This window comes from Pinus tabuliformis, chromosome X, assembly GCF_031772625.1.
Source record: "Pinus tabuliformis cultivar Carrire ecotype Pingquan chromosome X, CPIR1, whole genome shotgun sequence".
Taxonomy (NCBI): Eukaryota; Viridiplantae; Streptophyta; class Pinopsida; order Pinales; family Pinaceae; genus Pinus; species Pinus tabuliformis.
This window is the reverse complement of record NC_142308.1, coordinates 719,751,646-719,764,025: the sequence shown is the minus strand read 5'-3', so window position 1 is coordinate 719,764,025 and position 12,380 is coordinate 719,751,646. Positions and strand designations below refer to the sequence as shown.

Genomic DNA, 12,380 nt, shown 5'->3' with positions numbered 1-12,380 from the left:
GGAGAAATATACCTTACTCCTACTAGCAAATTAATATGCAAAATTAACTTGGTCTTCTACTGCAAATTCGCACCCCTCTACAACTTGCACTAGATCCTGCACCTTGCACTAGATCTTGTAACTCATATTGCTCATTAAGAAATGCCCCTAGAAATATGCTTTGGGAATATGTTGTCTCCCTCTGTCTTCTAAAGCTATTCGTACTTCCTCTGGAAAATAGATTTGGCAACTAGAAATGAAATTATTGTTTCAAATCCGCAAACTAGGTAAATGATTATTCGTTCTACTTGCTTTAGCCCACTTTCTGCAGATAAATCAGCCTTTCTCTGACTTTGAGAATACTGGAGAAACGAAACCCTCATGTGCTTTTCTCTTCATGCCCTACGTTGATCTATAACTGCAAAAACCCTTGTTGCAAAATCACTGCACTAGATCTTCTATGCGAAATCATTGATTTTCTCACCAGAAACCCTCTCTGGCAATCCTACTACATATTGCTACTTCTCTTGAGGCAAATCAAACTTTTCCTTCACTTTGAACAGGAAATCGTTTTCTACCTCCAATAATTCGAAGTGCATAGCTAGCCTATGAAGATTTGAAATTATGTGCTTCAGAGCTCCCTCTGAAACAACACAATTTTGCTTCCTTTCACCTAAATCCTCTCTAATCCGATCTTATGCTCTGATACCATGTGAAAATTCCTTGAATGCAACAACTGGAGTTTAATCTTCTCACTATTAGCAGTTTATTTGTCTTATGAATTATTATTCAGCAAATGATTAAATTGTTGATGCATTCTTCACAATAAAAACGTTGTGGAAATATACAATATAGAAATGAGAAATAGATGCACACACACAAAATTAACACTATTATTTTAGACAATTATCCCTAGAAAAACCTCGAAGGGAAAACCAATGTAGTAGATGAGGGTTTTATTATTATGCAACAATTTCATAGTACAATTAATATGAATGCCTTTACTAGAAATCCTCCAACAAATATTGATCACAACTGGAAAAATATAATGGAGATAAAATATCTCCCTCTGTAAACCAACTCGACCTCTCTCTAGCCACTCGTAATGTTGGACTGGAAATGCACAAATTTGGCCTCTGGAAATTCGTACAACCCCAGATTTGCCTCCAAGTGGAACGTCTAGCTTCCCTCTACCTTTGGAAACAATTCACTCTGCCTTTATGGTCCCTAATCCGACCACTGACAACTGAAATGATGCTCTTTCCAACAACTCGCACTGGGGTTTCTAGCTATTTGCACTACTTTATACATCCTCCTCTACAGATGATTCAACCTCCTCTTTCCTATCTCTCAGACACTGGAAATACTGAGGAAATCTTCCTCTGGAATCTCTACTACCAAATCTTTGTTCCCTCGCTCGCTGATGCTTCCCTAGCTTCAACTGCGCCCTTACTGAATACTTGCAACTAGGTAGTCGAACTACTCAAATGTGTGTGTCTTCTCCAATCCTCTTCGATCTTCTCTTATAATCTCTCATTGGAGTCTCAAAGACCACAATTTAAGCTCCACCAATGGCTAAGATCAATTTGACTTCATCAATAAAAGCCTCTAGAGCAAAAACGATCTACCTTAATTAATTAATTTAAATTAACCACTTTTCCTATGTTAAATTTAGGAAATATTTAAATAATGGTTAATTAATTTAATTAAGGTATTTCCTAAAACATTTTTTGAATTTTAGAAATATGGTATTCTTTAACCTCTTAAACATCATAAAAACTAAAACACCTTTACTATACCAAAAACAAACACAAATATTTCCAAATCAATTTATTTTTACATTCAAAAATAAAATAAAATAAAAAACAAAAAACAAAAAACCAATTATACAATTTCACAACAACAAAAAATAAATTAAAAATAAAATATATAAAAGGTAACCAAATTCCTAACCAACAAAAAAAAATAATCTATTTCAATAGATTTTCCACATAGATTGGTTTTTTACCTCTAGTATCTATATTCATAGTTTTCTAGCTACCGCTTCCTTATTTAAATTAAAAAAAAAAAAAACCAAACCTCATCCATATTAAAAAAATAAAAGGTAACCAAATTCGTTGCCAACAAAAAAAAGTAACCTATGCCAATAGATTTTTTCACATAGATTCTTTTTTAACTAGAGTATCTATATTCATAGTTTTGTAGCTACCGCATCCATATTCAAATTGGAACCTGGTAACTTAATGACTTTGTTTTGGTGTAAATATTTGATGCCTGTTGCTGTCACGATGGAATGAACATCTCCATTCTTTTTTCGAGGACACAAAGTTGGAGAGACGGTTGGAAGTTGGGGTGAGGAATATTTTTATTTCTTTTCCTGATATTTAATATGTAATGTCATCATGGTGTGCACTCCCTTCCACGAAGTGGGGAGACTGCCCACCTGTGGATTTGCATGTAGCGCAGTGCAGTCTCTGTCGTCGCAATTGTAGCTCCTGTGAATTAATAAATTAGATTTGAGACGGATTGCTTTCAATTCGATTTGTTAAAGAAAACCATAAAATCTGCGGTTGCAGCACTTTTGGTTTTCAATTACCATGTGAAAATTGGAGGTTGGGCGGGCTGCTGAATCCATCCATGGCTAACTTTGAGGTTCTCTGTGGGCGTGGAAGAGCTTCAGGGAAAAGGATCCGCTGTCAAAGTCTGTGTGAATGGATTCCCCGTCGCAGGCGCTCCTGTTTACAAAAACGCAGCCGTTTATGGGAAAAGGTAATCTTACTTGACGCACATGGTGGATCTGTAAATTTAGACGCCAATTCGTCGAACGAGCAGGGGCCTTCTAGAAACCCTGAAAGTCAAAATGTGGGAAACCGTCTCAACCCCAAAGGCAAAGTAGACAATGAAGGTGGGGAGAGCAGTGTCAAGTTAGCACTGGCCCAGCGGCGAATGGAAGAAATGAAATACAAGAACTTTGAACTTAAATTCATGGTGGAAAAGGGCTTCTCGGACGCTAGAGCTAACAAGCGCGGCAGTGTTCGAAGAAGATCCACTTCTAAGGGCCCTGTTCGCCCGACAAATAAAAGGATGAACAGGTATGCCATTGATTTCTCATTAAATGAAAGAGATCTTGCTCGTAATTGTAGAATCATGATTGTTGATTGCAAAGATGGAGACTCCACAACAAGTCAACTGCAATCTTCAAGTGTAAGAGGGACTGAGAGGATTCATCCTCCACACATGCCAATGGGTCTGTTAATCGATGTTGACGATGTACGGGAAGAAACTTGTAAACACTGGTCTTCTAGGAATCGGGCAGAGAAGAAAGGAGTGCGACTAGTTCGTAGAAATCAAGTTTTGAAGCTAGATGAGCACCTCGATACCAACATCATTGACAAATATATGGAGTAAATTCTTACTTATCTCAATTTGCTATAAAAAATTTTAAATTCTTTTTCTTGTTAATTTGGCTGGGCTTGAGCCTCTGTAAGTGCAATCTTGTAGGCACTTTACATACAGTTCCACGCCCATGTCCTGTAATGTCGATAGGATCTCAAAACAGAGTCTGTACCTGTCTGCTATTACTCTTTTGTTTAACAGATGACACCAACTTATTTCTTCTATATAAAGTTTGTTTCATAAACTAAATCACGTTTGGTTCTGTAAAGTTTGCTGGTTCTATATGTTTGTTGAAGTACTTCAATCTACATTAGAGAATTTAGTGCACCCAAAGAATAGGACTTTGTCCAAAGCAGCAGAAACTAAGAGAAGTGACTCCTGTATTCTCATTCTTTGCATCCTCTTGCATTCGCTTTTGCTTTACTTTCAAGTTTTGCATTTTATTAAGAGATGTCAATTTGCCCTGCTTTTGAAGGCGAACAAACTACTTTTTGAAAAAGCTGCACTTTCTTGAAACATATAGAAGACTGACCGATCTTTGTTATCCTTAAAACAAGAATCATCTTTGTGTCAAGTGAAGACAAAAATTTATGCTCGTTCTGTTTTACAAATTTTGCAGAACATATTGGCCAAATTTTACTAATAGTCAAAGTTGATTTGTCAAAATTGAAACATTGGCAAATTTTACTAATAATCATATTTGATTAGTCAAAAGTGAAACATTCTTTTTTGGATGAATTTATTCTTGACCTTTTTTATATCAAAAAATAGTCATATGGCAAGTATTGCGAATAAATTTACCTGCATCTCATTCCATGTGCAGGCGATTGTGGAAGAATCTACCCGAGGCTAAACAGAAGTCTTGTACTTTCTTGGATTGTTTGTGGTTTTCAATGTATCTTGAAGAGGCATTATCCTTCAACGTATTGAAATGGACGAAAGCAAAAAGTATTTTTGCAAGGCAATACGTTTTCATTCCAATAGTTCACTGGTACCATAAATGTATTTCCTTCTTTCTAATCTTTGTTTATCTTTGGAGAAAAATCTTCCTTCTCTTATCTTTTCTACAATTGTGATCTTTAGATGGATATCTAGTGGCTCGTGACCTTGCAGTCAGAAAATAAAGTTGTGTTTGTGTAATGAAAGTCTGAAAGATTCACATTCATGTGTAGGAGCCATTGGAATTTATTGATTCTCTGTCATTTTGGAGAGGGTTTCGGTACCCCAACAAGGACACCATGCATGTTGCTTTTGGATTCATTGAAGGAAACAAATCCAAATCGGCTTGAACCCCTGATAAGAAAGTGAGTATGAACTCTTGGCACATTATTTTGTCCTTTACAACCTAATTGTTGCCAGTTGTTCCGTTATTTATCCTTCAAAATTTATCCTTTTGTTTTTGGTGTTTATGAAAACAAGTCAGTCCTACCAATTTCAAAAGAAAACCAAGGGTTTTGTCATTTGCTTGTTCACCAGCTGTAGTGTAGATGTAGGATTTAACTTCCCTATATGCCAGTTCACGAGGATGTTTTGACATAACTTCTATAGGTTCCTCATAGATATTCATAAAGAAGAAGGCAAGCAGGACGGGGACAAAATAATTGCAAAGATCCCTCTTTTGGTTCCCGATGTAATAAATTCTTGCTCATTGTATCTTTAGAAATTGTATCTGTGTTTGTTTTTGACATTGGAACAGGCAAATTATTTTCTTTCGTTAGATTTCCATTTCATGTTCATGTTCTGTCACAAAAGTGACTCAACCTGAACATTTAATGTGACATTCATTGCAGGTGCCTCAGCAGACAAATGGTAATGACTGTGGCGTTTTCCTGCTCCATTTCATTGATCTTTTTTTGCAATCGGCTCCAGAGAATTTCAGCATATCTAATGGTTGTTATCCTTATTTTGTAAGTATCGATATATCTTCTATTCCTTCCCTTCAATGAAATTTGTTGTTTGGAGTCTGGACACAGCATTTAGATGTAACAAGGAAAATTGTTGTTTCCAGCTCACCAAAGATTGGTTCAAGAGTGACGAAATTCGAAAGCGTCGAAAACACATCTACAATATGTGTTTGTAAGTTATGATCTATTTCAAAACATAGACTGGCTGAGAAACACGTGATAAAGGATTTGATTATATTGATAATTAAACTTTTCAATAGAATATCTACCTATGTCTCAAGCACTCTCGTCACTTTATCTACTACACAGGGAGGAACAGCATTCTGTAAGCCAGATGACAAACAGGAGAATTTCAGCAAGAAGTAAAAAGTTCCATCGTTTTGTTCATACTGATTACATGTCAAACTGGATTGATCTTTCAAGTGCTGCTTGAGAGACTGGTTGCAACACCTGTACAAATTGTATCATAAACTTGTAGCTCTGCACGTACCTTTCATGATTCTCTATGAAAGATGAGGAGAAATCACTGAGCATGGTCATATTTGTCTTTGCTGTTGATTTTTGAAACATTAAGAGAGATTATCATTTCTTCAGCTTGATTGCAAATGAGAAAACTCTTAAAAGTAGTAGTGTTGCCATGATATGCAATTACTTCAGGCAACTTTGGCTTTGTTTGCATGTGCAAGATGGGACAGAACTTTGTGAGTCTAGGGACTTGTAATATCTTCACAACCAGGTGGTGAGAGTGCTTCAGTACAAATCTAAATATTAGATGAAGATGGCAGCTTTTAAAATATACTCATCAAGTCTTAGTAATTGAGTTTTGATTCAGTTAAAAAACTCGAGACAACCTGTTTTATTATTACCTAGTCATTAATATATCTTGCACCGAGTTTTGTGGCCTTTCAACGATTGTGTGCAACTAATGATTTGAAAATTCTGGTTGATATGGACAGTTTGGTGCTCATCCTTTTCAATGAACTGCTTGCCTCTTTCTACAAGGGTTAGGCAACTAACTCATACTGGATGACATGATGTTCTCTTCGATTTTTAGCCCATGATTCTTGAATTAATACGCATTCCAATGAAGCCAAACATCAGATGATAGGAAAAAGACAGATGTATATTGTAAATGTGGAGAGAGACTTTATACTGACATACTTTTGCAAAACATGAGCAATGCCATGTATTCGGATGGATGTAACACTGATTATGAGCAACTCATATGCATCTATTTTCTTCAAAAAATTGCAAGAATAGCATTGAGCTTTTTCTTTTGCAAAGAAGAAAACCTGAAAAAGGATTTCTGTACAAAACGTCAATCATTACCTTTATTGGATATTTTGGGTAAAGATTGCAATGCCAAATTTATCTTATTTTTAGCATTTTGCCAATACTCTAAACAAAGTGATGGTTTAAATGTATGAAGCCTTGACAATGACAACTCAGTTTTCAATTCTGTATTTGAAACTAACTTTCAAAATTTATAAACATCTCAAAAAAATCATAAAAATTAGAAATCATAAAGTTGAGTATTTGGAACTTTGATGTAAGAAAATAGTCGTTTGGGATTAAAATCAAAACCAAAATTATTTCAAATATTTGAAATTAGTGCGCTTGGCAACAACTATTTTTGCCTCGACTTCAATGAAGTTATTTGTGGCATTTTGTGGTGCCATTCAGTTTGTAAAATTGCTATATTAATTTTAATCATGTGTAAAAGGAAATGATGGTATAAAAATTTTATTGTTGGATGAAATATTTGTCAATTTATAGCATAAAATTACTTTGTAATAGTACAACAATTCTAGTTAGTTTTCTATGGCATTGTTGGTAGGGAAGTACATGATGGTATAGTTCTTAAAAACAACTTCCTTTAGGCATCAGATTTTATGGCATTGTTGGTAGAAAAGTGCATAATTGTATAGTTCTTAAAATCAACTATTCTTTTAGGCATCAGATTTTAAATGTCAGTCAATCTGGATATCAACTATTGTGAGATTGGTGGGAAGATGGAACTCAAGATGTGTATTTAATAAATTAAACTTCTTTGTAATGGTACATGTTCTTGTTGGATTTTAAAATAGATAAATTTAAGTTGGTTGCAGTTCTTATTCAATTTCAGTGGTTTTACGTATTATATAAGTGATATTGTATGGATAGTGGCAAGGCTTTATCTTCGATGAACTTAAGTTGGTTGCAGCTCTTATTCAATTTCAGTGGTTTTACGTATTACATAAGTGATATTATATGGATAGTGGCAAGGCTTTATCTTTCACCATGTTTCATGGTGGTTTGAAGTCATATTGCGGAGTTGGTGGGTTTTTTCGTAATGATTTATATATTAATATCAATCTTCTTTCTTATTTGTTCTTTTTTAGGGATAATTGTTATTATTTGTTATTTTTGCCATCTTTAGAGAAGGCAATTTCTCTTAGATGTTTGTTATTTTACTTTTGTTGTAGAGTTTGCGGTAGTGTATTTAATATTGGAATGACCAAATCTATTTGGAGGCACTCACCCTTGAAGATGTTTCCTCTCAGATTTGGTTAGTGGGAAGGGAGCACTCTTCTCACTCATATGTCTTCCAAATGCAATGTTGGGTTGACTGTTATGCAAATTGACAAAGCTTTCATCTCTATGGATACTCTTAGAAATTGGTGCGAAGAAGGGTCAACTTGTTGTCCAATTTATTGAACAATAGAAGATCTACTATCACATTTTTTGGAGCTTCCCTTTCTCTAGAAGTGCTTGCTACTTATATTTTGATTAATTTTTTTGAATAGGTTGGTATTTAATTTTAATAACAGGAGAACGAACTTTGGGCACTTTCTTTCACGTGATTGAATAATTCAAATAATCAATCTAAAAGTATCAAAGCCAACCCCTATTTCTCCTCTTTATCATGACGATAATAATTATGACATATCTTCTATGCAATTGTCTTAACAATCGAGTGGGCATTGTTGACGCAAAATCTAACATGCCTAGTGCAAAGTTTCACAAGGCGAGAGTAGACCTCAAAGCAACAAGAGATTGGTTGTCGCTATCACCTTGATAGCCTTTCTCCAAATGTTTAATGGTACTCAACCACAAGGGAGGCTTCCTTAAGAGGATTCAATAATAATGGTTGAAATTGATGGCACGGGTCTAATGATTTGGATAAAATCTTGACAGAGTCTAGAGGGCTTATATATTTTTTACTAGAGTTCAGAGACTATCCTTAGAGCAATTAAATGAAATATAGGACTATTATAAGTTAGGGTTTTGCATATTTTCAGTGATAGGGCAAGCAATGTCATATAACAGCCAAAAGAAAAGGTATTTTCAATGATAAATCAATAAAGGAACATGACCTTCATTTGAATATTAAGGAACTAGGTATGTTTGAAACATGCATAAAAAATATATATAAATGATGATGTCAGCTCTATAAATAGGGTTTAACATGCAATAAGTGCAAGATTTTGCTTCTGGATAATTATTAAATGCAACTCGTACATAAAGAGCAATGATACATCAGAAATAAACTACTTTTTAACAATATTTTACATAAACCCTAACCTTGACCCTAAATATCTAGAGTTTAAGAAACAAGGAGAAATGTGTTAAGGTATAGGGTTTGATCAATACCACTATGACTAGTGCCTTGTTCTAAATGGGCAAATGGAGCCTTCTAGGGCAAATCCAATGAGAACAATTTTGTTGAAGTGGGTAGGATGACTAGGGAATCCACTTATTAACCCTAGTGGCTTCCTTGTGAGAGGAGATTTTAGATTTAAGAGATGCACACTTGGAGTTCTCTCAAAATATTCCAGAAAAAACATTCTTACATATCATAAAGGAGAAAGATTTCAAGATAAATTTAGCAATTTATATCATGGAACATGTAGAAACCCAACTACACAACATGCAAAATATAGAAAATATGGGATAAAAATACAAAATTTTCCATAAGAATTACTTCAATCAATCTAAGGAAACAATCCTCAAGCAAATATACCATCTCCAAGAGCATTCACACCTTAAAGATAACATTTTGGCAAAGTAGAAGAGACAAGGACTAGTACGCACTCCCATAGAGAGGACAGTGTGATGAATGATGGTGATGATAATAAATGAAATAAGGCCTCCACTTATATGAGGGCTAACATGCCTTATTTCCATAATTTTTACAAGAAAAGCCCTAAAACAAGTTTGTTTAAGCATTCAACAAGTCTAAGGTTACAAGCCAACCTTATGATAGCTCAAAAACATAGCATAAATGCCAAAAACATCCCACGCATGTGGGAAATAATGATCCCCACCGTGAGTGCTTCTCACTTCAAGAAAAGCTTAAAGTGCATGGTTGTGTCTCCATAAAGTGCTTATGATGTCATCCAAAGTATGAGATTCATGGTGAGAGGTTCGTGAATCTGATGTGTATGATTTTGCTTGTCCTATGAGGTTGTATGCAGGATTGAAGCCAATGCGCCAATGAATTTGATGAGTGTAATGTTGTTGTTTGTCCCTTGATAATGCATGCAGGGTTGAAGACAAAAATTGAGTATGGTTATGTATTGTGTTGTTACAACGCCTTGTTCACATTATTGACAAAGATGTTGAATGCAAAATTAATGACAAAGATTGAATGCAAGGACTGTTGTTGCTTTTCTGTAGTGGACAAAGATTAGATTTAGAGAGTTCTTATTACAATATTGACATTTTATGCTTGTGATGATGTTATCATGAGTTTGTTGTTGTGTGTCATTGATATATTATGTAGAAATATGATAGATTCATTGTGATTTTGGTACGTTAATGTGAGACAACATTTGTTGATAATGGTTGCACTATTGTTTGTTTTGGGACTTGATGAGTTAAGGGAGAGTATTACTCTATCATGTTGCTACTAGATCTGAGTTGTCACTATTAGTACATTGTGTATATGTTGTTGGATTGATGAGCTAGTGTTTGTAGCAGAAAATGTATTGAGTCAATACATTCTAGGGTTTGTCATTGAATGATCATAATGGTTGGTATTTTTATGCTATTGAGATCAATATTATTGGAACAATGTGGTTGCTATAGTTTTGACTACATTAATGAACAAATAAAAGTTTCACATTGACATGTTGTTGTCAAAGACAATAATATGGTTGATCTAAAATGTTGATGAGGGTTTATGAATACATATTGATGATAGAGTTATGTTGCAATTTGAGGAGTTGGGTCATGTATGAATGATGTTGGTTGAGATGTACTATGGTTTGGAATTGATGTCCTTTTATGGTTGTGTGTTGTTGATGGATCATAAGTATTGATGGTATGAACAGAGACTTTGATTGATTGTTGATGTATGTGGCTATGGCTTGCTAATAGCTGATTTGGTTACTACTGAGAGAGTTTATGTTGACAGTTGAGTAATGAACTTGATGCTACTAGGGTTTATGACGGGTTTGCTATTGGATGCACATGTTTAATAGAAGAAGAGATTGATACAGTGAATTTGATGGTTGATTGATGGTGTATGCAGTTATATTTTGAGAAAAAAAATGTACTTATTGTTGATTGTTGTATAAACATGATTGATGAGCATAATGTTATATGTGGGTCTAGTTTAAAAAATTGGATGAAACGTGGCCTGCAGGATTTGAGTTGTGTTTGAGTTAGGTGGATCCAATATGAAAGATTCTAAAATGTGGTCAGTTGGGCCCTTAAGTTAGGGAGTGGTAGCTTCCTTCCAGTGGTAGCTAGTGAATTTGATCAGTGAGTGGTAGTCTCCTTTTGGTGGTAGCCGGTAAATTTGATCAGGGAGTACTGGCTTCCTTCCAGTGGTAGTTGGAGAAACAAGAGGAGGTGGTAGCCTCTAGTAGGTAGGAGCTTGCACACTAGTAAGAGTGTGTGCCAATGCAAGATGTAATAAGATATTTTATTTATAATAAAAGAAGACAAAGACAACAACAGTGATGGTTTTTCCCAGTTGGGTTTTCCACCTAATATCTAATGTTCCTATGTGTTGATGTGTTGATGATTTGTTGCATTCTTATGGTTTACATGCCTTTATGTTTAAATATTTCTCATGGCCTACTGTATATGCCTAGATCTACAACATAATGTGATGTTAATTAAATGATGTTTCATTGAAATTAAAAGTATAAACTGAGTAAAATTTGGTTTGGCACGAAACATTGATTCACCCCCCCTCTTAGTATTTCTAACAAATACATCACACAAAACTCACCTTAAAATATCTAACTAGATTAGGGATAGTAAACAAGTTACCTCACTTATATTAGGGATGATTAGGTCCACAACCCTATTAGGTATTTACATCCCAAAAAGGGAGTGACATATCCTAGATTAGCCCATCAATCCATAGGTGTGTGTTATAATGGTGGTGATGGAGTGGGAGAGACCTCAAGGTTGGTGCCATAGCCATGAAACCAACTAGTGGGGTCCAACATCTTCAGTGTATAGATGTAAGGAGGGAGCAATCATGGAGGCATGAGTTACCCCTTTCCTTGGCCTACTTTTTCCACCCTTCTAGTGCACCTTTTACTTTAATGATTTATCTTTATTTGGGTGCATAGCTTAGGAGCCCAAGGTTTTTTTTTTCAATACCCCTTTAAGATGAAGTAGTTATCGCTCATCAGGGTTGAAAATTTTAAGATTTCCTTTCTTTAGGTGAACCATTAAATGCTTTAAGAATTGGGTGATGGATAATGAGGGGTGTAGAGCTCATGTTAAGTTTTTTCCCACGCGCTAAATATAGTTCTAGAAATATTTTGCATTTTACATTTTTTTTCATGGTGGATTTATATTATTTATCTTTCTTTTAGCTACATCAACCTTTGGGGCCAAGTTTCCAAGCCCTGACTCAAGGATTTGGATGAAGGGTGCCAACCCCAATGTCCCATGACTACAATCGCAAATAATGGAGATGGATAATAGGGAGATATGTGTTAGCACTCTGTAATTCCTCCAGGTTGAGGAGAGGAACCCAAAGGTAACCAAAAACCACTTGGAAGTTGTAATCTAGCCCTTTCATCTTCAGAGAGGGCTCTCTTTGTCTAAAACTTCAGTCACTTAGCTTTTAGGCTAGGTATGGTGCTCAGAGGG

General features: G+C 35.2%; 1 protein-coding gene across 5 annotated transcripts; it reads left to right on the top strand.

Annotated features, from left to right (window-relative positions):
- Positions 1 to 2,266: 2,266 nt before the first annotated feature.
- Positions 2,267 to 6,160, top strand: LOC149141987 (uncharacterized). 5 transcript variants are annotated; one of them, XM_089448602.1, is made up of 7 exons: positions 2,272 to 3,383; positions 4,199 to 4,366; positions 4,548 to 4,679; positions 4,924 to 5,005; positions 5,166 to 5,282; positions 5,384 to 5,451; positions 5,589 to 6,160. In XM_089448602.1, the coding sequence occupies exons 1-7, from the start codon at positions 2,617 to 2,619 to the stop codon at positions 5,710 to 5,712; spliced, it is 1,458 nt and encodes a 485-aa protein (XP_089304728.1). In that variant the 5' UTR covers positions 2,272 to 2,616; the 3' UTR covers positions 5,713 to 6,160. The 5 variants fall into 5 exon arrangements, with proteins under 5 accessions (XP_089304730.1, XP_089304731.1, XP_089304728.1 ...); XM_089448605.1 differs by lacking the exon at positions 4,924 to 5,005 and having other exon boundaries at positions 2,269 to 3,383; XM_089448603.1 differs by lacking the exon at positions 5,384 to 5,451.
- Positions 6,161 to 12,380: the final 6,220 nt, after the last annotated feature.

What these genes read in the sequence shown, in the direction of transcription:
- LOC149141987 (XM_089448602.1), top strand. Translation starts at nt 2,617, where the DNA reads ATGGCTAACTTTGAGGTTCTCTGTGGGCGTGGAAGAGCTTCAGGGAAA. An exon ending in ATCATTGACAAATATATGGA is followed by an intron (nt 3,384 to 4,198) that starts GTAAATTCTTAC and finishes TTCCATGTGCAG; the next exon opens with GCGATTGTGGAAGAATCTAC. An exon ending in ATGGTTGTTATCCTTATTTT is followed by an intron (nt 5,283 to 5,383) that starts GTAAGTATCGAT and finishes TGTTGTTTCCAG; the next exon opens with CTCACCAAAGATTGGTTCAA.